This window comes from Oncorhynchus masou, chromosome 9 (assembly GCF_036934945.1).
Source record: "Oncorhynchus masou masou isolate Uvic2021 chromosome 9, UVic_Omas_1.1, whole genome shotgun sequence".
Lineage (NCBI taxonomy): Eukaryota > Metazoa > Chordata > Actinopteri > Salmoniformes > Salmonidae > Oncorhynchus > Oncorhynchus masou.
The window spans coordinates 77,339,031-77,366,172 of record NC_088220.1 but is presented as its reverse complement, the minus strand read 5'-3'; the positions used below and the strand labels follow the sequence as shown (position 1 = coordinate 77,366,172).

The 27,142-nt window shown below is 46.0% G+C and overlaps 1 protein-coding gene across 1 annotated transcript in view; it reads left to right on the top strand.

Moving 5' to 3' along the window:
- The window catches only part of LOC135546641 (roundabout homolog 2-like), a 651,734-nt gene that overhangs the window by 512,732 nt on the left and 111,860 nt on the right, over window positions 1–27,142 (top strand). The window contains 3 exon segments of the mRNA XM_064975230.1: window positions 15,105–15,262; window positions 16,439–16,559; window positions 18,719–18,857. Of these exon segments, the coding sequence (XP_064831302.1) occupies window positions 15,105–15,262; window positions 16,439–16,559; window positions 18,719–18,857 (418 nt within the window).

Sequence of the window (27,142 nt, the reverse complement as noted above, 5' to 3'; positions counted from 1 at the left end):
ATGCCTCATAGACACATTCAGCCCCTGGCTAACATGCATAGTTTACAGACACAAACAAACACACACACACACACCCCATCAATAACACAACACACAAGGAAGCCAAGGCAGAAATTACTGTAAGCATGTCTACAACAACATAATATAATATTCACGATTACAGTACCAGGGTGTTGTTTGTCTGTGTGTGTGTCCACATGCAGTATCCGTTTTGCAGATCTCGGTCTACATCTGAACCAGTGCACACATGACTGCACAGTGCTGATGAGTGGGGCTCACATCATGCTGGGTGGGGCTCATAACATGGTGGGTGGGGCTCACAGCATGCTGGGTGGGGTTCATAACATGGTGGGTGGGGCTCACAGCTAGCTGGGCGGGGCTCTTAACATGGTGGGTGGGGCTCACAGCATTGTGGGTGGGGCTCATAACATGGTGAGTGGGGCTCACAGCATGCTGGGTGGGGTTCATAACATGGTGGGTGGGGCTCACAGCTAGCTGGGCGGGGCTCATAACATGGTGGGTGGGGCTCACAGCATTGTGGGTGGGGCTCATAGCATGGTGAGTGGGGCTCACAGCATGCTGTGTTTTTGGCTCATAACATGGTGAGTGGGGCTCACAGCATGCTGAGTCAGTGGGGCTCACAGCATGCTGGGTGGGGCTCATAACATGGTGGGTGGGGCTCACAGCATGCTGGGTGGGGCTCATAACATGGTGAGTGGGGCTCACAGCATGCTGAGTCAGTGGGGCTCACAGCATGCTGGGTGGGGCTCATAACATGGTGGGTTGTGCTCACAGCATGCTGGGTGGGGCTCATAACATGGTGGGTGGGGCTCACAGCATGCTGTGTGGGGCTCATAACATGGTGAGTGTGGCTCACAGCTTGCTGAGTGGGTGGGGCTCACAGCATGTTGGGTGGGGCTCATAACATGGTGGGTGGGGCTCACAGCATGCTGAGTGGGTGGGGCTCACAGCATGCTGGGTGGGTGGGGCTCACAGCATGCTGAGTGGGTGGGGCTCACAGCATGCTGGGTGGGTGGGGCTCACAGCATGCTGGGTGGGTGGGGCTCACAGCATGCTCACCTTACCTATCCTTTTCTCCCTCCTTCCATCCTTACCTCCCTCCATCCATCCTTTCCTCCCTCCCTCCATCATTACCTCCCCCCTCCATCCTTACCCCCCTCCCTCCATCCCTACCTCCGTCCCTCTTTACCTCCCCCCTCCATCATTACATTCCTCCCTCCATCCTTACCTCCCTTCATTCACCTTTCCTCCATCCACCTTTCCTCCCTCCATCCTTTCCTCCCTCCCTCCACCTTTCCTCCATCCTTACCTCCCTCCATCCTTTCTTCTCTCCCTACATCCTTACCTCCCTCCATCCACCTTTCCTCCATCCTTACCTCCCTCCATCCTTTCCTCCCTCCCTCCATCCTTTCCTCCCTCTCTCCATCCTTTCCTCCCTCTCTCCATCCTTACCTCCCTCCCTCCATCCTTACCTCCCTCCATCCATCCTTTCCTCCCTCCCTCCATCCTTTCGTCCCTACCTCCATCCTTACCTCCCTCCCTCCATCATTACCTCCCTCCCTCCATCCTTACCTCCCTCCCTCCATCCTTACCTCCCTATCCTACCATCCTTACCTCCCTCCATCCATCCTTTCCTCCCTCCCCCATCATTACCTCCCTCCCTCCATCCTTACCCTCCTCCCTCTATCCTTACCTCCCTCCATCCATTCTTTCCTCCCTCCCTCCATCATTACCTACCTCCCTCCATCCTTACCCCCTCCCTCCATCCCTACCTCCCTCCCTCCTTACCTCCCCCTCCTCCATCATTAGATTCCTCCCTCCATCCTTACCTCCCTCCCTCCATCATTACCTCCCACCCTCCATCATTAATCATTACACCCCTCCCGCCATCCTTCTCCCTCCATCCCTACATCCCTCCCTCCATCCTTACCTCCCTCCCTCCATCATTATCTCCCTCCCTCCCTCCATCCTTACTTCCCTCCCTGCATCCTTACCTCCCACCCTCCCCCCATCCTTACCTCCCTCCATCCATCCTTACATCCCTCCCTACATCCTTATCTCCCTCCATCCATCCTTACATCCCTTCCTCCATCCTTATCTCCCTCCCTCCATCCTTATCTCCCTCCCTCCATCCTTACCTCCCTCTCTCCATCCATCCTTACATCCATCCCTCCAACCTTATCTCCCTCCCACCCTCCATCCTTATCTCCCTGCCTCCATCCATCCTTACATCCCTCCCTCCATCCTTATCTCTCTCAATCCTTCCTTACCTCCCTCCCTCCATTCTTATCTCCCTCCATCCATCCTTACCTCCCTCCCTCCATCCTTACCTCCCTACCTCCATCCTTACCTCCCTCCCTCTGTATTCTGCAGTGCAGTGTGTTGTATAGCCCCAGTGTAAAGGACTCATCAGAGCACGCTAGATAAAAGTGCTCATCTCCAGCAGAGAGCTTAATTAAAAAGGGGCTGCCGCCAAGCAGTGACACCCTTTACAAGCTTCCAACGCCTCTCAGCGTCGCAGCCTGTCGCTACTGCCAATGCAATTACTAAAATACAGGCCCAGCCCATAAAACAGACAGGGAAGGAACTGCCGCAAGGCGTTAAGGAAAATAGAAAGGCGCTATAAAAGATTATATGAAGATTCACAGTGGTGTTCTTCAGAACTGCTCTGTGAAAGGAGAGTGACATGCGAGGAGCGAGAGTTTGCATGTACAGGTAGACAGTGTGTGTGCGTGTGTGTGTGTGTGTGTGTGTGTGTGTGTGTGTGTGTGTGTGTGTTTGCATGTACAGGTAGACAGTGTGTGTGTGTGTGTGTGTGTGTGTGTGTGTGTGTGTGTGTGTGTGTGTGTGTGTGTGTGTGTGTGTGTGTGTGTGTGTGTGTGTGTGTGTGTGTGTGTGTTTGCATGTACAGGTAGACAGTGTGTCTGTGTGTGTGTGTGTGTGTGTGTGTGTGTGTGTGTGTGTGTGTGTGTGTGTGTGTGTGTGTGTGTGTGTGTGTGTGTGTGTGTGTGTGTGTGTGTGTGTGTGTGTTTGCATGTACAGGTAGACAGTGTATCTGTGTGTATGCATGTACAGGTATACAGTGTGTGGGGCTCTCAGGGAATTCACCCCTGCTGTGTGAATCTGGAAACACTGCAGCAGTCAGTCAGTCAGCCACAGCATCCTGGGATTATGTTTCCCCTCTAAGGTCAACTCCTCAATGTCATTTGCCCAGAGCACAGCACAAATAGATTTGGACTAGAAAACTGACACTATGGATAACCTCCAACATACACAACACACACATTGAAACTGCATGACTTTCACCGGACTGTCCCTGCATTACTGAGATTCATTTGTGACTAGTCTAGTAAGGTACGCTTGTAGTGTTTCTGTCAGTAGCAGGTCATTCTCAAGCCCAGCTGGAGCTGTGTCACCTAGCATCACTTCTACCTGAGGGGCGACTGGAGAACACTGTTGTGGGCAGATAACTATGGCAGGGCGTGTGAGAGAGATGGAGGGATGGAGAGATGTGATCACTGCATGACAGAGGTGTAAAAACAGAATGGAGTGAGAAGAGGTGATATGAGGAGTCAAAAATGGTGGCTATATTGTAATGTTTCCCCTGACAAATAAAGGTAACTCCAGCAGTGAATGCATCTGAAATATCTCTCTGCCTTCCCAGTCCTTGGCCTCCTGGCTGTTTGGACAGCAGCATTAGAGTACAGTCTAGTAAGTTGATAATGGTAACCCATACCACAGACTGCAGGGGCAGAGTTAATGAGAAGGATAATGCATCAGCGTGGGCCAGCACGATCCAGGACCAGGGGCCAGCAGGTTCCATGACCAGGGGCCAGCAGGATCCATGAACAGGGGCCAGCAGGGTCCAGGAACAGGGGCCAGCAGGGTCCAGGACCAGGGGCCAGCAGGATCCAGGGCCAGCAGGGTCCAGGACCAGGGGCCATCAGGATCCAGGACCAGGGGCCAGCAGGGTCCAGGACCAGGGGCCAGCAGGATCCAGGGCCAGCAGGGTCCAGGACCAGGGGCCATCAGGATCCAGGACCAGGGGCCAGCAGGGTCCAGGACCAGGGGCCATCAGGATCCAGGACCAGGGGCCAGCAGGATCCAGGACCAGGGGCCAGCAGGGTCCAGGACCAGGGGCCAGCAGGGTCCAGGACTACATTTAGATCCTGTCTGAGAAACACAGAGCAGTAATGCAGAAATGCTGCCCATGGCCAACGGGTTTCCAAGACTGTCCCAGGGGTGGATCTAGATGTGGTCTCTGCTCTGAGACAGACTAACCAGAGTGCTGTGTGGTAGTATTCTAATAGAAGGAAGGAAGGAAGGAAGGAAGGAAGGAAGGAAGGAAGGAAGGAAGGAAGGAAGGAAGGAAGGAAGGAAGGAAGGAAGGAAGGAAGGAAGGAAGGAAGGAAGGAAGGAGGAATGGAGAGCAAGGGAGAAAATGTTTTCCCTTATTTCTGGCACTCTCTTAGGCTGAGGAAATTACCCATGGGGCAATGTAACTCCCGATATGCCCTGACAATATGCTGTTGTGAATTTTAAATAACAAAAATCCTTGCAACAAAGAACCATATAATAAAAAAAATAATTGTATGTGTATATATATATATATATGTACTGTTTATAGTTATTGCAAAAAATGTGTTTTTCTTTCAAAAACAAGAACATTTCTAAGTGACCTCAAACTTTTGAACGGTAGTGTATAAGGACACATAGTATACTGGATTATACACAGGACTGTATGAGTCATTATTACCAACAGACGTCACAGCTTCCCTCAATACACATTCTTAGAACTCCTTCATGTGGCATTTGTAGGAAAGATGTGTTTTTCCATCGACTGCTCAGGTCAAGAACCCGTTTTGCTCAAAAAAAAACATGCTGACTCAGACAGAGATTTGAATGGTACTGAGCAGCTCAAATGATGTTTTATCTGTAAAAATCTGGATGGTAAACAATCAGTCTCTGGTAGACTCAATAAAGCAGGCTTTCCCAGCTGCTTAGTAATAGTTCCAGTTTACTAAGTGTTTTTACTCAAAGCATAATGTTTACCTCTCAACATGCCTTAATATCAACCAACAGCTGGCCCTGCCATTTCACGTCCTTCCTCTTCAGACAGCATAACCCCAAATCCTCTCTTCTATTCCTCTCCCTCTCCCTCTCCCTCTCCCAGTCCCACCAGGCAAATTCCCTTACTCAGTCACTCAGGCAGTCAATATACTTGGATGCGTCTCGGTCTGTCTGTGTTGTGGAATTGGCAGGAAATCAATCGGGACCAGGTCCCTCTGCGTCTTTCCCCTCCTTCCTTCCGGCTCTAAAGTGTCCATTCAGGGCTGAGCGGGAGACGAGCATCAGCACATCCCATCCCTATCCTTTATCAGAGAAGGTCATGGCCACATTGTTCCTCTGTAGCAGCCACTCCAGTTACCGCACGCTCTGCACATCTGGCATCCGCCGCACAAACACTGCAAAACAACCAGGCAGAAGAGGCAGATGCAACACAGTGAACACTGGAGTGGCTACCAAAAATATACATTTTGGTGAAAATAAATGCATCTTTAATTGTAGCGCTTGTTAATTACAGAGCGCGGTGAAGAGAGAAGAAATGTTGCAGCTCATCGTTATTTATTATGCAAATGTATTCCGTTTTAGTCACAATTAAGTGATTAGAAAGCTGTCGTTCTCTTTCTCTCTTCTCCTTGTTCTTCCTGTCTTTTTCTTTGCTTTTCAGCATATTACTGTAATGAAGCCATTACTTTTCCAAGTGAATTTTAATGAGTTTTTAACTAACGTTTTAATGAGCTACACATTACCATAAAGCATGGATTAGCCTAAATTGAATTTGGGGAGTTTGTGTTGGGAGGGGATATGAGGGGAGAGGTTCATTAAATAGTTCATTAAATTGTTTCTCCATCACACTGTATTCTGTGGTATGGGCGTCCAGTAGAATCCCCTGCCCGTATCTTTCTCTCTTCTGCCATTACGGTGCTGGCCAGTGGGATCCTCGTTAGTCCAAATTAGGACTGCTGGGTGAAAAATGAGTTTTAAAGGAGGGTTGTGTGTTAATGAGTGTTTGTTTAGGCCCTGTGTACAGAGGCAGGGACACCCTCACAGCGTGGGGCAGAGTGTTATGAAATGTGCCTCCTCTCCCTCCTCCACTGGTTAATTGACATTCTAAGTCTCCTCTCTGTCTCTGATATTTGACCTTCCACCATGTTCGTCCTCTCATCATCACCTGTTGTGTCGTCCTTCTCCTCTACCCTCCTCCTCTACCCTTCTCCTCCTCATCCTCTACCCTCTTTATCCTCTACTCTCCTCCTCTACCCTCCTCCTCCTCATCCTCTACCCTCTTCATCATCTACCCTTCTCCTCCTCATCCTCTACCCTCCTCCTCATCATTCCTCTACCCTCTCCATCCTCTACCCTACTCCTCTACCCTCCTCCTCTATCCTCCTCCTCATCCTCTAACCTCCTCCTCTACCCTCCTCCTCCTCATCCTCTACCCTCTTCATCATCTACCCTTCTCCTCCTCATCCTCTACCCTCTTCATCCTCTACCCTCCTCCTCTATCCTCCTCTTCATCCTCTACCCTCCTCCTCCTCCACCATCTTCCTCCTCTACCCTCCTCATCCTCTACCCTCCTCATCCTCTACCCTCTTCATCCTCTACCCTCCTCCTCCTTCTCCTCTACCCTCCTCCTCCTCATCCTCTACCCTCCTCATCTTCTACCCTCCTCCTTCTCTTCTACCCTCCTCATCCTCTACCCTCCTCATCCTCTACCCTCCTCCTCCTCTACCCTCTTCATCCTCCACCCTCCTCCTCTACCCCCTCCTCCTCATTTTCTACCCTCCTCCTTCTCCTCTACCCTCCTCCTCCTCCTCTTCCCTCCTCATCCTCTACCCTCCTCCTCATCCTCTACCCCCTCCTCATCCTCTACCCTCCTCATCCTCTACCCTCCTCATCCTCTACCCTCCTCCTCTTCTACCCTCCTCATCCTCTACCCTCCTCCTCCTCTACCCTCTTCATCCCCTACACTCCTCCTCTACCCTCCTCCTCCTCATCTTCTACCCTCGTCCTTCTCCTCTACCCTCCTCCTCCTCATCCTCTACCTTCCCTCTGTTCACTCCACCTTCCACCACACTTGCTTCTCTGTCTCTCTCTCTCCATCCCTGTACCCCCATTAAACGATGTACATATTATTTTCATATCAAAGCCCCCCCCCAGAGCCATGTCACAACACTCCATGTGATTGTAACTCCTGGGTGTTATCTGGTGGGCTGACACTGTGGCTGGTAAACTGGAGATAGGAGGAGGGGTGGAGGACATGGTGTTACATGATTGGATGAGCTGCATAAGTACACCGTAGAGACAGGTAGAGTGGGAATGGAGAGAGAGAGGTAGAGAGAAAAGGATTGATGGAGAGAGAGAAAAGAGATATTGAGCTCTCTGAGCTGATGAAGAGGGCCTTCCCTCTCTCAGTCCTCCAAGGAGACACAGCCTCGGGCACAGCCAGCCAACCAGACAGGTAGCCAGCCAGACAGCCAGTAAGACAGGCGGCCAGACATAATGTGCAGCTGTTTATTTGTGCTGACCTCTGACACCATAAAGGGATATGCGACTTTAAGTGTGAACATGCCCCCTCCCTCCCCGCTGAGGGGGTAATATCTGCATCTGGATGGGGGGCCGAGGTTACCACTAGCCAGTGGGGGGCCCAATGATTGGTTATACAGAGATCTGCCACTGAGATAAATGGAGGCCCCTTCTCTACACTATACTGTACCCAGAACTACATTATACTGCAGCGTTCAGCGTCAACAGCCAGTAATACAAAACACCAAAGGACTCCACAGATACAGTTGGGAGAACAAGTATTTGAAACACTGCCCATTTTGCAGGTTTTCCTACTTTCACAGCATGTAGAGGTCTGTAATTTTTATCATAGGTACACTTCAACTGTGAGAGACGGAATCTAAAACAAAAATCCAGAAAATCACATTGTATGATTTTTAAGTAATTAATTAGCATTTTATTGCATGACATAAGTATTTGATACATCAGAAAAACAGAACTTAATATTTGGTACAGAAACCTTTGTTTGCAATTACAGAGATCATATGTTTATTTTAGTTCTTGACCAGGTTTGCACACACTGCAGCAGGGATTTTGGCCCACTCCTCCATACAGACCTTATCCAGATCCTTCAATTACAAACCTCTACATGCTTTGTAAGTAGGAAACCTGCAAAATTGGCAGTGTGTCAAATACTTGTTCTCCCCACTGTAGTTCCAGTATTTTTGGTGTAAAGTCACAGATATATTGCCTCGGTTGTCTAAAGAAATATAGTGGCATTGTACTAACACTCTGATTAGATAGAACAGAAAAAGCACTTCTTCCCAAGCACTGAATGAAATGCTGCTATCATAGCTCAGAGCCAGCTGTTAAAATACACTGAATGAAATGCTGCTATCATAGCTCAGAGCTAGCTGTTCAAATACACTGAATGAAATGCTGCTATCATAGCTCAGAGCTAGCTGTTCAAATACACTGAATGAAATGCTGCTATCATAGCTCAGAGCTAGCTGTTCAAATACACTGAATGAAATGCTGCTATCATAGCTCAGAGCTAGCTGTACACTGAATGAAATGCTGCTATCATAGCTAAAGCTATCATGCTCAGAGCCAGCTGTTAAAATACACTATCATAGCTCAGAGCCAGCTGTTAAAATACACTGAATGAAATGCTGCTATCATAGCTCTGAATGAAATGCTGCTATCATAGCCAGCTGTTAAAATACACTGAATGAAATGCTTAATATACACTGAATGAAATGCTGCTATCATAGCTCAGAGCCAGCTGTTCAAATACACTGAATGAAATGCTGCTATCATAGCTCAGAGCTAGCTGTTCAAATACACTGAATGAAATGCTGCTATCATAGCTCAGAGCTAGCTGTTAAAATACACTGAATGAAATGCTGCTATCATAGCTCAGAGCCAGCTGTTCAAATACACCTCCTACCCAAGTGTGAATAGGAGGTGGTAGTGGAAGCAGTATGGCTGGATGGTAGCAGTGTAGTGTGGAATGGCTCCAGGCCTGTGTTTTCTCAGTCCTGACCTGTCAGGAAATGTATGCCCTTTGCTGCATTTGATGGGAAAGAAATGTAATAACAAATAAATAAATTGATAGATCCACACAATCTCTCACATGATTCATTCAGATGGAAGACCTGCGGCTGTAAGAGAAGCTGCGTACAGTTCTGTGTGTGTGTGTTACTTTGTGTGTGTTTATGTTACTTTGTGTGTGTGTGTGTGTGTGTGTGTGTGTGTGTGTGTGTGTGTGTGTGTGCGTGTGTGTTTATGTTACTTTGTGTGTGTGTGTGTGTGTGTGTGTGTGTGCGTGTTTATGTTACTTTGTGTGTGTGCGTGTGCGTGTGTGTGCGTGTGTGTGTGTGCATTTTTGTGAGTGTGAGTTTGTCTCTGCGTGTGTATCTGTCTGTGTGTGTTGTGTTCATTTGTCTTTATGTATTTGTGTCTGTGCGTGTCTGTATGTGCATGCTAGTGGAGGCTACTGAGTGGAGGACGGCTCATAATAAAGGCTGGAACGGAACGTATGGAATGGCAACAAACACCTGGAAACCATGGAAACCACATGTTTGATGTGTTGGATATGGAGGTTGATCGATTAATCGGAATGACCGATTAATTAGGCCCGATTTCAACTTTTCATAACAATCGGAAATCGGTATTTTTGGGCGCCAATTTGCCGATTTAATTATTATTATTTTTTTATATGGCTTTATTTAACTAGGCAAGTCAGTTAAGAACACATCCTTATTTTCAATGACAGCCTAGGAACAGTGGGTTAACTGCCTCGTTCAGGGGCAGAACGACAGATTTTCACCTTGTCAGCTCGGGGATCCAAACTTACAGTTAACTAGTTCAACTCAATAATGACCTGCCTCTCTCTCATTGCACTCCACAAGGAGACTGCTTGTTACGTGAATGCAGTAAGCCAAGCTAAGTTGCTAGCTAGCATTAAACGTATCTTATAATAAACAAACAATCATAATCACTAGTTAACTACACATGGTTGATGATATTACTAGATATTATCTAGCGTGTCCTGCGTTGCATATAATCTGACTGAGCATACAAGTATCTAAGTATCTGACTGAGCGGTGGTAGTCAAAAGCAGGCGTGTAAACATTCATTCAAACAGCACTTTCGTGCGTTTTGCCAGCAGCTCTTCGTTGTGTGTCAAGCATTGCACTGTTTATGACTTCAAGCCTATCAACTCCCGAGATGAGGCTGGTGTAACCGAAGTGAAATGGCTAGCTAGTTTGCGCGCGCTAATAGTGATTCAAACGTCACTCACTCTGAGCCTTCTAGTAGTTGTTCCCCTTGCTCTGCATGGGTAACGCTGTTTCTATGGTGGCTGTTGTCATTGTGTTGCTGGTTCGAGCCCAGGGAGGAGCGAGGAGAGGGACGGAAGCTATACTGTTACACGGGCAATACTAAAGTGCCTATAAGAACATCCAATAGTCAAAGGTTAATGAAATACAAATGAAGTATAGAGGGAAATAGTCATATAAGTTCTATAATAACTACAACCTAAAACTTCTTACCTGGGAATATTGAAGACTCATGTTGAATGGAAACACCAGCTTTCATATGTTCTTATGTTCTGAGCAAGGAACTGAAACGTTAGCTTTCTTGCATAGCACACATTGCACTTTTACTTTCTTCTCCAACACTTTGTTTTTGCATTATTTAAACCAAATTGAACGTGCTTCATTATTTACTTGAGGCTAAATTGATTTTATTGATGTATAATAATAAGTTAAAATAAGTGTTCATTCAGTATTGTTGTAATTGTCATTATTACAAATAAATAAATAAAAATTGGCTGATTAATAGGTATCAGCTTTTTTGGTCCTCCAATAATCGGTATCGGTATCAGCGTTGAAAAATCATAATAGGTCGAACTCTAGTTGTATACCATTCCACCGATTCCCCTTCAGACATTACCATGAGCCTGTCCTAAATGATTAAGGTGCCACCAGCCTCATGTGGTGCATGCCAGTCACATGGTAGTGTAGTCATATAAAACAGAAGGTAGGAAGACAAGGGTTTAGACACCAAAACGCTACCCACTCATGCTTCAGTAACTAATGTTCTGGCTCAAAGTAGCCTATATACCTGTACACCCGTGTCTGTCTCTACTCAGCACTCTGTAGTGATGTTACAATAGGTTGTAATGTTGCTGTATGTTTGCTGAATATTCTGTATGGGTGAGAGTGAGAACACAGAGGTACTAAAGTGTTGGGCCAGTAACCAAAAGGTTGCTGGTTCGAATCATTCACCCGACTAGGTGATTAATCTCTCATTGTGCACTTGAGCAAGGCACTTAAACCTAATTGCTCCTAATTGTAAGTCGTGTTTGCCTAAAATGTAGACACTCTAATGGCTTCTGGCATAGGCCTCTGACTGCCAGTGTAAGATACGAGTATAAGACTTTGGCTGTTACAAAGTAGTGTAACAGTGTCCTCTTTGTTTTTCTCTTCCCTGCTCCTTCTCTGTTCCACAGTGCAAGGCCCCTCTCTTCCCTGCTCCATCTCTGTTCCACAGTGCAAGGCATCTCTCTTCCCTGCTCCATCTCTGTTCCACAGTGCAAGGCCCCTCTCTTCCCTGCTCCATCTCTGTTCCACAGTGCAAGGCCCGTCTCTTCCCTGCTCCATCTCTGTTCCACAGTGCAAGGCCCCTCTCTTCCCTGCTCCATCTCTGTTCCACAGTGCAAGGCCCCTCTCTTCCCTGCTCCATCTCTGTTCCACAGTGCAAGGCCTCTCTCTTCCCTGCTCCATCTCTGTTCTACAGTACAAGGCCTCTCTCTTCCCTGCTCCATCTCTGTTCCACAGTGCAAGGCCCCTCTCGTCCCTGCTCCATTGCTGTCCAACAGTTCAACTTGATTCGTTCCCCTTTAAGTTTAAACGTTGACACAGTGGCAGGTGTAGGGCTGCCAGTTTACTGTGCTTTCCCCCCTGTCTGCTGCTACCCTCCACCCCAAACCCTCTCCTGGGGAAGTTGGAGAAATAAATAAATATGTCTGCCCAGGGCGGATTCATATTTTTCTGATATGTGTTTGTATCGCCTGCAGCCTGTCTGAGAGATGCAGACTTTGCAGGCAGAAGGGTATGCATATATAAATATGCTATACTAATTCCCAGTAAGCACACTGGCAGGAGTTTGGGCCTACTATGTCCATGGGACGTGAGGTGTTTTTGCAGGGGGAGAGCTGGGGTTTTCACGAGGGATAGAAATGCAATCTGACGTCTGCTCTCCGATATGAGCCTCCCAGAGTTAGAGCAAGAGATGAGATCCTCTCAATTATACATACCAATCACACACACATACAGCGAACACACACTTTCACAAACTGCACAAACATGCTAGAAAAGTGCTGCTAATCAGCAGTGGAGTGAAGCAGATGGTCAGTGGCGATCATCATGTCGGCAGAAATCCTAGGAGATGCGCTGGGTGTTTTTATTATTTGGTACAGGTTGTATCCAATCAGGATTGAAGATCCGGATTTGAAATGTGTAGGTTATTTTTGAATGTGGCTGTGTTTTCCCTGCTTGTCTCTTGTACATGCATCTGTTCATAGCATCGTGTTGGTATGACAGAACTCAGAACCAACACACAGACCATAATCCTCTCACCCAAATACACTTTATCTGTGTTGGCTTGTAGCTGTTGGGAGCTCAGTGTTTGGCCATGCCACAAAAAGTGTCTGTTTGCAGGGGTGTGTGTTTGTTTGTATAGGGGAGGTGCTTGGTAGCTTCTGCAATACTATAGAAAATGTGTACAAGCACACACATAATACAACATACTGTCAAGTTGGTATGAAGAGATTCGGGAGACAGATGCAGGAATGCGTAATATGCATTTTTATTTCACCCAAATTACGGCGTGCTGTGTTAAGGGCACAGGGACGAAGACCAAACAAACACGTAACAAAAACACAGGGTTGAAACCAAAACAAAAGAGCGAGGAGTACCTCGAATAAATAACACTGGCATACAATGATTATCACATGGGACGAGACCTGTAATCATTTGTGCAATCATCTGCGAAAGCCCAAAACACACAGCACAGGTACTCACACGCACCAATGGACATAGTAACAATAATCGACCAGACCATGGAAACCAAAGGGCACATAAATACAAATACTAATCAGTGGAAATAAGGGACAGGTGTGCGTGATGAAAGTTCCGGAGGGATCCGTGACACTCACGGAAGATCAGTAGATCAGTAGATCTGTTTTCCATTTCTTTGAAGGTAATTGATCTGGACAAAAACTCCCATGGCCGCCACCTTCAAAGAAAAGGTGCACAAACACAAGTAGCAGAACAACAGGCATTGGCCACAGTGGCTAGTCCATCCCGGTGGTAAGATTTCAGACAGCAGGACTCTGTTTGTGATGGAAACAGAGGAACCAGGCAGGCTGAGGCTCCAGTCTCCACCTTGTCCGTATGTCTGTCCAGGGGGTCTATCTTTCTGGGACTGGCTAATTACTGCAGCTCTTTAGTGCACAGTGCTGCATCCTAGCTCGGCCAACAATCAACAATCGGAGGGACCTGGGGAGGGAACCCACCCGGGAGGGAACCCTAGCCACTGCTCTATATCTCTCTGTCAATCCCTCTCTCTGTCTCGATCTGTTTCCTTTCTCCCTCTCCCACGCTCCTTCCATTGAGTGAGAAGCAGCTTTCTTTGTGTACTCTGTCCTCCCAGTTTGAGAGTGTTTCATTTGAATTTGAATCACACAAAAGTCCCCCTATGTCCCTCTATGTATCCCCCATCCCTTGCTAAATAAATAAATCAACACACAGTGGTGTGGTGGGCCTGGTAAAGCACAGCAGAGGAGGGGGAGGGGAAGGGAAAGGGCAGAAAAGAGAGCAGCCCACTAGGACCTATTATCCCAGTCTAATCCAACCCCTTCTCCCTGTGTGTGTACAGGCAGCACCACAAGGGGATTTGAACAAGAACCTGTGGTGCTGACCTTAATTTAACGCTCCTCAAACATCCCCTTCTTCTTCTTCTTTCATCCTTTACATGTGACCCCAGACACACGGCTGCAGTCACTGTCCGCCATGACGCAAATACTCATTTGGAATTCAGTGGATTTGGTTTGGGTTAAGCGGGAAAACGTCAGCTTGAGCGCACCCAGCATGTTCTAGAATGATCCCCAATTTGTGATTATAACAAGTAGCCTGAGCTTTTAAGGTAATTTGCTCTCTGAGAAGCAGCTCTTCATGTCTGTTCAGCGGTTTGTGTAAGGCAATTTGTTAACATATAAGACACTGATGCAGGTGTCGTCTCCAGTAACTTATGGGGATTGAAGTGTATTGTAAAGTGTTAACATGTGCAGCCATTGCCTGGTTGATAATGAGCTGTTCTGTGTGTATGACAGAACACTAGAAGGCTGAGAGGGGATCTGTGTGGCGAAAGGACTACCTGGGGGGAGGATAAGATAGCGGAAACATTGTTTGCCAGACCACCCACGGGCTGTGTGTGTGTGTGTGTGTGTGTGTGTGTGCGTGCGTGCGTGCGTGCGTGCGTGCGTGCGTGTGTGTGATTGTGTGTGTGCCCACGGTACTGAACAGTGCTGTGCCTCTGTGAACTCTGTGATGTGAGTGATACCATGCTTCAGGGCATTGCGTGTGTGTGTGTGTGTGTGTGTGTGTGTGTGTGTGTGTGTGTGTGTGTGTGTGTGTGTGTGTGTGTTTGAACTGCTGCCTCCCCCGTGACCTCCATTAACTCCAATTAGCCGCTACTTGTGCTAGACCAGTCAGATGAAACCTCACATTTCAGTCTAACACACAGCAGCAGCATCTCACCATGCACTCACCACACACACATACACATACACATACACACACACACACACACACACACACACTAGACATTGCAACTCATTGTGTACACCTAGCTAAGTATTAGATCAGATGAAGTGTTTCGTCATTGCAGAGTCGTCTCCCCAGGCTCACCCTCCATCTCTCTCTCCTCTGTCTCTTTCTCCTCAGTGCTGCGTGATGACTTCAGACAGAACCCTACAGACGTGGTGGTGGCAGCCGGGGAGCCGGCCATCCTGGAGTGTATCCCGCCTAGAGGTCACCCTGAACCAACCATCTACTGGAAGAAGGACAAAGTACGCATCGAAGACAAGGAGGACAGGATTACAGTAAGTACTACTACTACTAACTAAACACATGCTACTAACTAACCACATGCTTCTAACTAACCACATGTGTCTAACTAACCACATGCTACTAACTAACTACATGCTACTAACTAACCACATGCTTCTAACGAACCACATGCTACTAACTAACCACATGCTACAAACTAACCACATGTGTCTAACTAACCACATGTGTCTAACTACCCACATGCTACTAACTAACTACATGCTACTAACTAACCACATGCTTCTAACGAACCACATGCTACTAACTAACCACATGCTACTAACTAACCACATGCTACTAGCTATCCACATGCTTCTAACAAACCACATGCTACTAACTAACCATGTTCTACTAACTTTACACGTAATATTAACTAACCACATAATACTAACTAACTAACTAACTAACTAACTAACTAACTAACTAACTAACTAACTAACTAACTAACTACATAATACTAACTAACAACATGCTACTAACTAACTGCTAACTAAACTAACTAACTAACTAATAACTACTAACTAACTAACCATGCATAACTAATACTAACTAACCACCTGCTGCTAATTAAACACATGCTACTAACTAACCACATGCTACTAATTAAACACATGCTGCTAACTAAACCCATGCTACTAACTAACCACCTGCTGCTAATTAAACACATGCTACTAACTAACCACATGCTGCTAACTAACCACATGCTACTAACTAAACACATGCTGCTAACTAAACCCATGATACTAACTAACCACCTGCTGCTAATTAAACACATGCTACTAACTAACCACATGCTACTAACTAACCACATGCTGCTAATTAAACACATGCTACTAACTAAACACATGCTACTAACTAACCACATGCTGCTAACTAAACACATGCTACTAACTAACCACATGCTGCTAACTAAACACATGCTACTAACTAACCACATGCTGCTAACTAACCACATGCTACTAACTAACCACATGCTGCTAACTAACCACATGCTACTAACTAACCACATGCTACTAACTAACCACATGCTGCTAACTAACCACATGCTACTAACTAACCACATGCTGCTAATTAAACACATGCTACTAACTAACCACATAATACTAACCACGCCCTGGTCATAGACCCGTGTGAGGTATGTAGATCAACTTGTTTCCCTGTGTCCTCAGATCCGAGGAGGGAAGCTGATGATCTCCAACACCAGGAAGAGTGATGCTGGCATGTTCATCTGTGTTGGCACAAACATGGTGGGAGAGAGAGACAGTGAGACGGCCCAGCTGACTGTGTTTGGTAAGCATGAATGTCTGACAGGGCTCCCGCATGGCCTCCTGAGTGACGCAGAGGTCTAAGGCATTGCATCACAGTGTTGTGGCATCACTACAGCCTTTGGTTCGATCACAACCGGCCGTGACCGTCCAAGCTTGGTGGAGGGTTTGTCCGGGGGGGGGCTTTACTTTGTTCATCGTGCTCTAGCGAGTGGTTGATAAGAAGCGCGGCTTGGCGGATCATGTTTCGGAGCCCGTCGGGGAGTTGCAGCAATGAGACAAGATGGATATCACGAAATTGGGGAGAAAATGGTGGTAAAAAAACATCTTTTGCATACATTTTCTCCTGACCAATTAAACTTGAACTAATAACTGGAAGATTGCAAGTTCAAATCCCCGAGCTGACAAGGTACAAATCTGTCATTCTGCCCCTGAACAGGCAGTTAACCCACTGGTCCTAGGCCGTCATTGAAAATAAGAATTTGTTCTTAACTGACTTGTCTAGTTAAATAAAGGTTAAAAAAACTAAAAAAACTAAACTAAACCATTTTTGACGCTATCTACGAATTCTTTATGTACAGTAACCGCTGAAGCATTCATCATTATACTGAGCTGAGTCACTCTATTTATGTATTTATTTTATTTTTATTGAACCTTTATTTAACTAGGCAAGTCAGTTAAGATTAAATTCTTATTTACAGTGAGGCCTACCAAAAGGCAAAAGACCCCTGACGGGAGCTGAGATGATTTATTTTATTTGATTAAATATAAATATAGGACAAAACACACATCATGACAAGAGAGACAACACAACACTACATAAAGAGAGACCTATAAGACAACAACATAGCAAGGCAGCAACACATGACAAGAAAACATGGTAACAACACAACATAGCAACAACATGGTATCAGGGCAACATGGTAGCAGCACAAAACATGGTACAAACATTATTGAGCACAGACAACAGCAAAAAGAGCAAGAAGGTAGAGACAACAATACATCACACAAAGCAGCCACAACTGTCAGTAAGTGTCCATGACTGAGTCTTTGAATGAAGAGATAAAGTAGTCCAGTTTGAGTGTTTGTTGCAGCTCGGAGGAGCGACCCAGGGATGTGTGTGCTTTGGGGACATTCAACAAAACGTCACTAGCGGAACGGGTGTTGTATGTGGAGGATGCAGTGCAGCAGGCAACAGGAGTAGGTGTCACACCCACTGGGGAGAAGCTTTTAATTCTGGAGGCAGGTTTCTTGTATAAGCGTCTTTGAACAGCAGGTGGGGGCTTCAAAGGTTTCTTCAAAGACTCCTGCCACTTGTTGGCCCCAAAGACCTCGACTCATTTTACTTCACACCTCAGTGCTAATTGAATTTGTATCTGGTCTGTCCTTGCAGCTCAGTTCCAGGTTGGATGGTGTCATCAAATCAAAGTGTATTTATCACGTGGCCGAATACAACAGGTTTAGATCTCACAGTGAAATGCTTACTTACAGGCTCTAACCAACAGTGCCAAAAAGGTATTAGGTGAACAATAGGTAAGCAAAGAAATAAAGCAACAGTAAAAAGCCAGTAGGGAGGCTGTAACTGTTAGGTGTGTGTATTGGACGAGAGGTCAGGTGCAGGAGAGCAGAGTGTAGTGAACAGGCACACTTTTTATTCCTGTCAAAATGACAGCACAAAGCAACATAAGATGTGTCCAAAACATGGACCATAGACAAAAAAGTAATACGCGTAACAATATCCACAATATCAAAATACATGTAACACAAACAATCCTACACTTCATGTCCGCTTCCAGACACGAGTTTAGACTTTGTTTAATCCACAAATTTGGCAAAAATGTACAATCCAGATTTGAGTTACGAGTGACTTTGGTCGTTTGGCAGCAGCCTACCTGCACGCGGTAGAGAAAGGGTACGGCAAAGCTTGCGCTCTCTATGTCTAGTGCTGTGTCTGACCTGCCCTATCTATCTATCTATCTATCTATCTATCTATCTATCTATCTATCTATCTATCTATCTATCTATCTATCTATCTATCTATCTATCTCTCTCTCTCTCTCTCTCTGTCTGTCTGTCTGTCTGTCTGTCTGTCTGTCTGTCTGTCTGTCTGTCTGTCTGTCTGTCTTTATTTCTTTCTATCTTTATCTCTGTCTCTCTCCCTCATTTCCTCTCTCTGTCCTCCAGAGCGTCCCACCTTCCTGCGTCGGCCCATCAACCAGGTGGTCCTGGAGGAGGAGGGGGTAGAGTTCAGGTGCCAGGTGCAGGGAGACCCCCAGCCCAATGTACGCTGGAGGAAGGATGATGTTGATGTGCCCCGTGGGAGGTAAGACCCTTCTTCAGTTGTACTCTGTTCCTTCTATGTGATCAACTAATCAACATATCAGTAAACCAACCAATCAATCAATCCATCAAACAACCAACTAATCAACCATTCAATATATCAAACAAACAACCATCAAAATGTGCATTCGGGAAACACTTTACAGAAAAATATTCAAAGCTGGTTGAGAGGATGCAAAGGCTGTTGGAATAGCATTCCAGGTGAAGCTGGTTGAGAGGATGCCAAGGCTGTTGGAATAGCATTCCAGATGAATCTGGTTGAGAGAATGCCAAGACTGTTGGAATAGCATTCCAGGTGAAGCTGGTTGAGAGAATGCCAAGAATGTGGAAAGCTTTCATCAAGGCAAAGGGTGGCTACTTTGAAATCAAATCAAATATATTTTGATTTGTTTAATACTTTTTTGGTAACTACATGATTACATATGTGTTATTTCATAGTTTTGATGTCTTCTCTATTATTCTACAATGTAGAATATAGTACAAATATAGATAAACCCTAGAATTAGTAGGTGTGTCCAAACTTTTCACTGGTACTGTATATTATTTGATGTCCTCACATGGCCTCCTTCTGTCTCCTCAATCATTAGCATTGAGTGATTGATCCTGTATAGCTGAGGTGTCATGATGTAGTTTATATAGACTAACTAAGGAGTGATCAATGTAAGAGAGACCACTGTCTCTCTCTCTCTCTCTCTCTCTCTCTCTCTCTCTCTCTCTCTCTCTCTCTCTCTCTCACTCTGTGTGCTGATAACTCTACAGGACAGACAGGACTGATGCCAGCTCTCTCTCACCTGCCCGTCTCAGCCTGCCAGCCAGCAGGCATTAAACAAGACCATTAGGCTGTTCACAACACTCATTAGGCACACAGGGTAACCCTGCTAGCAGCTAGACAAACACACTGTGCCCCCATAGCTCTGTCTGTCAATCAGTGGTCAGCCAAAGTGGCCATAACAGAGGCCAGACTCTGTCTGCAGGCAGGCAGGCAGGCAGGCAGGCAGGCAGGCAGGCAGGCAGGCAGGCAGACAGACAGACAGACAGACAGACAGACAGACAGACAGACAGACAGACAGACAGACAGACAGACAGACAGACAGACAGACAGACAGACAGACAGACAGACAGACAGACAGGGTATCTATGAGTTTGCCAACTGAGAGCGTGACCCTGGGAGTGTTTGCAGGTGCAGCTGTACAGGTGAGCACTTGGCACAAAATCACACGCACCCACACCACACAACAATAAACTCATTCACCCTTTCTGAGAAAGAGAGAGAAACAGAAAGAGCCTGTGGGTTCTGTGTGTGTCATAGTTTATACAGAAAACTGTCCCACTCTGGTTCCTGTTAAATGTCTTCTCTCCAACTAGTGCCAGCAGTGATTTTGTTCTTGTTTGGTGCCCTCTATTGGCCCTGTACTCACCGTGTCCCACTGTGGCTCACAGTCACTGCACAGAGAGTCAAAAGCAGGGCTGTGTCACTACCAAGCTTCAAAGAGACTGGACTGTCCAACACTAGGGTCACTCACTGCTAAGGTCATCCAGTGATTAATTTAAGCCAGATCCTGCATCTCTCATTCCAGAACCTATTTTACCAGATCTGGTGCCTCTCTTTGCATGAAAAATGATGTCACTGTTTGCAACGTAAAAAAGTGAACAGTGTTGATTCGTGTTGCCATCACTGAAATTCTCCTGCCCCGTATAAAATGTTATGTGAAAATGTGCACACAGGGTTCATAGGATAGGGTTCATAGTGCAGGGTTCATAGGATAGGGTTCATAGGATAGGGTTCATGGGATAGGGTTCATAATGCAGGGTTCATAGGATAGGGTTCATGGGATAGGGTTCATAGGATAGGGTTCATAATGCAGGGTTCATAAGGTAGGGCTCATAGGATAGGGTTCATAATGCAGGGTTCATAGGATAGGGTTCATAGGATAGGGTTCATAATGCAGGGTTCATAAGGTAGGGTTCATAGGATAGGGTTCATAGGATAGGGTTCATAATGCAGGGTTCATAAGGTAGGGCTCATAGGATAGGGTTCATGAGGTAGGGTTCATAATGCAGGGTTCATAAGGTAGGGCTCATAGGATAGGGTTCATGAGGTAGGGTTCATAAGGTAGGGCTCATAGGATAGGGTTCATGAGGTAGGGTTCATAATGCAGGGTTCATAAGGTAGGGCTCATAGGATAGGGTTCATGAGGTAGGGTTCATAATGCAGGGTTCATAAGGTAGGGCTCATAGGATAGGGTTCATGAGGTAGGGTTCATAATGCAGGGTTCATAAGGTAGGGCTCATAGGATAGGGTTCATGAGGTAGGGTTCATAATGCAGGGTTCATAAGGTAGGGCTCATAGGATAGGGTTCATGAGGTAGGGTTCATAATGCAGGGTTCATAAGGTAGGGTTCATAAGGTAGGGTTCATAGGGTAGGGTTCATAGGATAGGGTTCATAGGGTAGGGTTCATAGGGTAGGGTTCATAGGGTAGGGTTCATAAGGTAGGGTTCATAGGGTAGGGTTCATAAGGTAGGGTTCATGAGCTAAGCCAAATAGACACAACTAACTTACTCATTCATGTCTTTGATGTAGCTTTGCTTCAGGAAAGGACATAGTATTCATTGTAAAAAAATAAATATTAACACACTCGTGAGTTTCATAGCATAGGATACATCCTAGAATAAGAATGTCTCTCTTGCTGTATCTTGCCTTTTGAAGCACAGTTGTGTTTGGAGCAGAAATCACGGAACATGGGAAACAAAGGCAACTAAATGATTAGACGATCACTATCTCAGTGTTCATAATTACAATGTTGTATTTGTTTCCAGTGCTATCTGTACTCACTCTCGGTTGAAGCAGACTGGATGAATGTGTGAAGGGTGTATTATTTTAATTTGGACATTCTCTGCAGTCTTTGTTGTCTCTGTGAGTGAACAGTCGTTTTATTGTACAAGTCAGTATCTTTCCCCACTGTGCAGCACATCTGCAGTTACAACATCAAACACACTGCCTGTCTGACAGATAGAAACTTCATAATATGGAATATAGATACATTTAATTCAGTCTGCCTGCAGATAATGATGCACACATTTTCACACTAACACACATAGCTGCCAGGATATTAAAATACATTGAACACCAGAACCAGTGCCAGCCCTGAAAGACACAACCATGCTGTGTGTATGTGCCTGTGCTTGTGTGTGAGCCTATTTATGTGCCTGTGCTTGTGTGTGAGCCTGTGTATGTGCCTGTGCTTGTGTGTGAGCCTGTGTATGTGCCTGTGCTTGTGCTTGTGTGTGAGCCTGTCCTGATCCCCCTTCCGTCCATTTTATATATGTCCTGATCCCCCCTTCCCTCCATTTTATATATGTCCTGATCCCCCATCCCTCCATTTTATATATGTCCTGATCCCCCTTCCCTCCATTTTATATATGTCCTGATCCCCCTTCCTCCATTTTATATATGTCCTGATCCCCCTTCCGTCCATTTTATATATGTCCTGATCCCCCTTCCCTCCATTTTATATATGTCCTGATCCCCCTTCCTCCATTTTATATATGTCCTGATCCCCCTTCCGTCCATTTTATATATGTCCTGATCCCCCTTCCCTCCATTTTATATATGTCCTGATCCCCCTTCCTCCATTTTATATATGTCCTGATCCCCCTTCCCTCCATTTTATATATGTCCTGATCCCCCTTCCTCCATTTTATATATGTCCTGATCCCCCTTCCCTCCATTTTATATATGTCCTGATCCCCCTTCCTCCATTTTATATATGTCCTGATCCCCCCTTCCGTCCATTTTATATATGTCCTGATCCCCCCTTCCTCCATTTTATATATGTCCTGATCCCCCTTCCCTCCATTTTATATATGTCCTGATCCCCCTTCCCTCCATTTTATATATGTCCTGATCCCCCTTCCCTCCATTTTATATATGTCCTTCCCCCCCCTTCCCTCCATTTTATATATTTCCTGATCCCCCTTCCGTCCATTTTATATATGTCCTGTTCCCCCCTTCCCTCCATTTTATATATGTCCTGATCCCCCTTCCCTCCATTTTATATATGTCCTGATCCCCCTTCCCTACATTTTATATATGTCCTGATCCCCCCTTCCGTCCATTTTATATATGTCCTGATCCCCCCTTCCGTCCATTTTATATATGTCCTGATCCCCCCTTCCCTCCATTTTATATATGTCCTGATCCCCCCTTCCCTCCATTTTATATATGTCCTGATCCCCCCTTCCGTCCATTTTATATATGTCCTGATCCCCCCTTTCCATTTTATATATGTCCTGATCCCCCTTCCTCCATTTTATATATTTCCTGATCCCCCTTCCCTCCATTTTATATATGTCCTGATCCCCCCTTCCCTCCATTTTATATATGTCCTGATCCCCCCCTTCCCTCCATTTTATATATTTCCTGATCCCCCCTTCCCTCCATTTTATATATTTCCTGATCCCCCCCCCCCCTTCCCTCCATTTTTATATATGTCCTGATCCCCCCTTCCCTCCATTTTATATATTTCCTGATCCCCCCCTTCCCTCCATTTTATATATTTCCTGATCCCCCTTCCCTCCATTTTATATATTTCCTGATCCCCCCCTTCCCTCCATTTTATATATGTCCTGATCCCCCCTTCCGTCCATTTTATATATGTCCTGATCCCCCTTCCCTCCATTTTATATATGTCCTGATCCCCCCCTTCCGTCCATTTTATATATGTCCTGATCCCCCTTCCCTCCATTTTATATATGTCCTATTCCCCCTTTCCTCCATTTTTATATGTCCTGATGCCTCCCCCCTCCCTGTCTGCCTCACAGTGATTGGCTTGGCCCGAAGCTACCGTCTGCTGTCTACGAATCATGCAGAGCATGGTGCTATTAGCCCTAGACACTGATCTAAGATCAGTTTTGTATTTATCCCCTAATGGTTTAGGTTATATTTTTCTTGTCCTTTTCGTAAAAAGTCATTTTAAAGTGTGTGCATGACACTGCAACGAATTTTGCCCAAGGGGACAATGACGTCGGTAAAGTAGATCTGTGCATCTTCTACCAGGAGCGCTGCCAGAGCCCATGGCGCCATGGTAACCACAGCGAGGCATTTTAGAGTTTGTCAGAGTGGTTCTGAACAGACGCTGAAACTCTATAGGGAGATGTAGGAGATACAGCAGGAAAAACTCTACAGCAAAGATCTCCTCACTGACAGATGCCTGGCAGATGTGTGTGTGTGTGTGTGTGTGTGTGTGTGTGTGTGTGTGTGTGTGTGTGTGTGTGTGTGTGTGTGTGTGTGTGTGTGTGTGTGTGTGTGTGTGTGTGTGTGTGTGTGTGTGTGTGTGTGTGTGTGTGTGATGAGTAAACGTCTCTTTAATGTTCTTGGTGGCTCTAGTTGTCTCTCAGGGAAACACAGACACTGGTACAGAGGCCCTGGTATGAGGTAACGCAGGGAGAGTGTGGTGGTGTTTTCACTATGGTGAATAGAGGCTTAGTGGCACATTTTACAAGATTGCAGTGTGTGTTGCTGTACTAGGGTAGCTTTAACGCTGGTATAAACATAATAATGTGTTATGCGACCAAACACACAGGCTTGAACCAGATCTGTAGAACTTGTGTGTAACGTCCATATGGCTGGAAAAGGGAGGTTTCTTTACATCATTCAGTAATGTGGAGAGGAGGGAGCCCATGGAAATCCCTCTGCCACATCTGAGAGCCAGGATGGGAGGTACAGAGAGGAACAGAAAGCTCATTTTTTCCAGGCGGGAGAGATTCAGAAGAGTCAACTATAGCAAGCAACAAATCCCAGAGAACGGACTTGGACAGGGTGTTTCATCTCCCAGCACTCTCTGTGTGGCCCAAATCCCTTTCTCCCTCTCTCTCCCTCCTCTCTATCCCTCCCTCTGACCATTGTGCCCTCCTCTTATCTGAATCCGTCCGCCCCAGTAGCCCATCTGTATTCATACCCTTAGTGCCCCCGACCCCAGAGCTGCAGCTCCCTAACACGCTACACCCACTTTCATGTCCCATGCTTTCCTTTTTAACACACTTCATCTTTGTGTGTGTGTGTGTGTGTGTGTGTGTGTGTGTGTGTGTGTGTGTGTGTGTGTGTGTGTGTGTGTGTGTGTGTGTGTGTGTGTGTGCAATTTACTTTATCTTACAGAAGTGGTGTTTCAGACAGTGTTGTTACAGACAGTGGTGTTAGACAGGGGTGTTACAGACAGTGGTGTTAGACAGGGGTGTTACAGACAGTGGTGTTACAGACAGTGGTGTTACAGACAGTGGTGTTAGACAGTGTTGTTAGACAGTGGTGTTAGACAGTGGTGTTAGAGACAGTGGTGTTACAGACAGTGGTGTTAGATAATGGTGTTACAGACAGTGGTGTTACAGACAGTGGTGTTACAGACAGTGGTGTTACAGACAGTGGTGTTACAGACAGTTGTGATACAGACAGTGGTGTTACAGACAGTGATGTTACAGACAGTTGTGTTACAGACAGTGGTGTTACAGACAGCTGTGTTACAGACAGTGGTGTTACAGACAGTGGTGTTACAGACAGCTGTGTTACAGACAGTGGTGTTACAGACAGTGGTGTTACAGACAGCTGTGTTACAGACAGTGGTGTTACAGACAGTGGTGTTACAGACAGTGGTGTTAGAAACAGTGGTGTTACAGACAGTGGTGTTACAGACAGTGGTGTTACAGACAGTGGTGTTACAGACAGTGGTGGTACACACAGTTGTGATACAGACAGTGGTGTTACAGACAGTGGTGTTACAGATAGTGGTGTTACAGACAGTGGTGTTACAGACAGTGATGTTACAGACAGTGGTGTTACAGACAGTGGTGTTAGACAGGGGTGTTACAGACAGTGGTGTTACAGACAGTGGTGTTAGACAGTGGTGTTACAGACAGTGGTGTTACAGACAGTGGTGTTACAGACAGTTGTGTTACAGACAGTGGTGTTACAGACAGCTGTGTTACAGACAGTGGTGTTACAGACAGTGGTGTTAGACAGTGGTGTTACAGACAGTGGTGTTACAGACAGTGGTGTTACAGACAGTGGTGTTACAGACAGTTGTGTTACAGACAGTGGTGTTACAGTCAGTGTTGTTAGATAATGGTGTTACAGACAGTGGTGTTACAGACAGTGGTGTTACAGACAGTGGTGTTAGACAGGGGTGTTACAGACAGTGGTGTTACAGACAGTGGTGTTAGACAGTGATGTTACAGACAGTGATGTTACAGACAGTGGTGTTACAGACAGTGGTGTTACAGACAGTGATATTGTCATTCTTCACCTCCACATCTTAGCAGAAAAATAGATGTCAGGCTACGACTTCTGTATCCATTACTTCCATCTGGTATTCATCCGTGCTTGTGCTGTGTGTGTGTGTGTGTGTGTGTGTGTGTGTGTGTGTGTGTGTGTGTGTGTGTGTGTGTGTGTGTGTGTGTGTGTGTGTGTGTGTGTGTGTGTGTGTGTGTGTGTGTGTGTGTGTGTGTGTGTGTGTGTGTGTGTGTGTGTGTGTGTATGGGAGTTGTTTAACTCTTCACCCCTCCTCTACTCTGCAGCTGGAACCCGTTCAGCCCTCTACAGCTGAGTCTTGTAAGAGCCGTCGTGTCACTAAGTGATAGTATAGAACAATTTATTAAAATCAATACTGCCCATTCGTGTGCCTACAATATGAAGTCAGCCAGTGAAAATGAAAGACATACGGTAGCAGAAAATAGCAGAGAGCTATACTATGTCTTTAATTAGGGCGAGTGTGTGGATACTTCCTTATTATACCAAGTGTATAGACATTTGATCCTCATCTCTGGTGGGAAAATCTTCAAATGGCTCCTGTCTCCATCCTCTCATGTAAGGAAAAACACTTTGAACATTTGCACACATATACAAGTGGCCTTTGCCACACACACACACACACACACACACACACACACACACACACACACACACACACACACACACACACACACACACACACACACACACACACACACACACACACACACACACACACAATCTGCCAGGCATCTGTCAGTGAGGAGCTCTTTGCTGTAGAGTTTTTCCTGCTGTATCTCCTACATCTCCCTATAGAGTTTCAGCGTCTGTTCAGAACCACTCTGACAAACTCTAAAATGCCTCGCTGTGGTTACCATGGCGCCATGGGCTCTGGCAGCGCTCCTGGTAGAAGATGCACAGATCTACTTTACCGACGTCATTGTCTCCTTGGGCAAAATTTGTTGCAGTGTCATGCACACACTTTAAAATT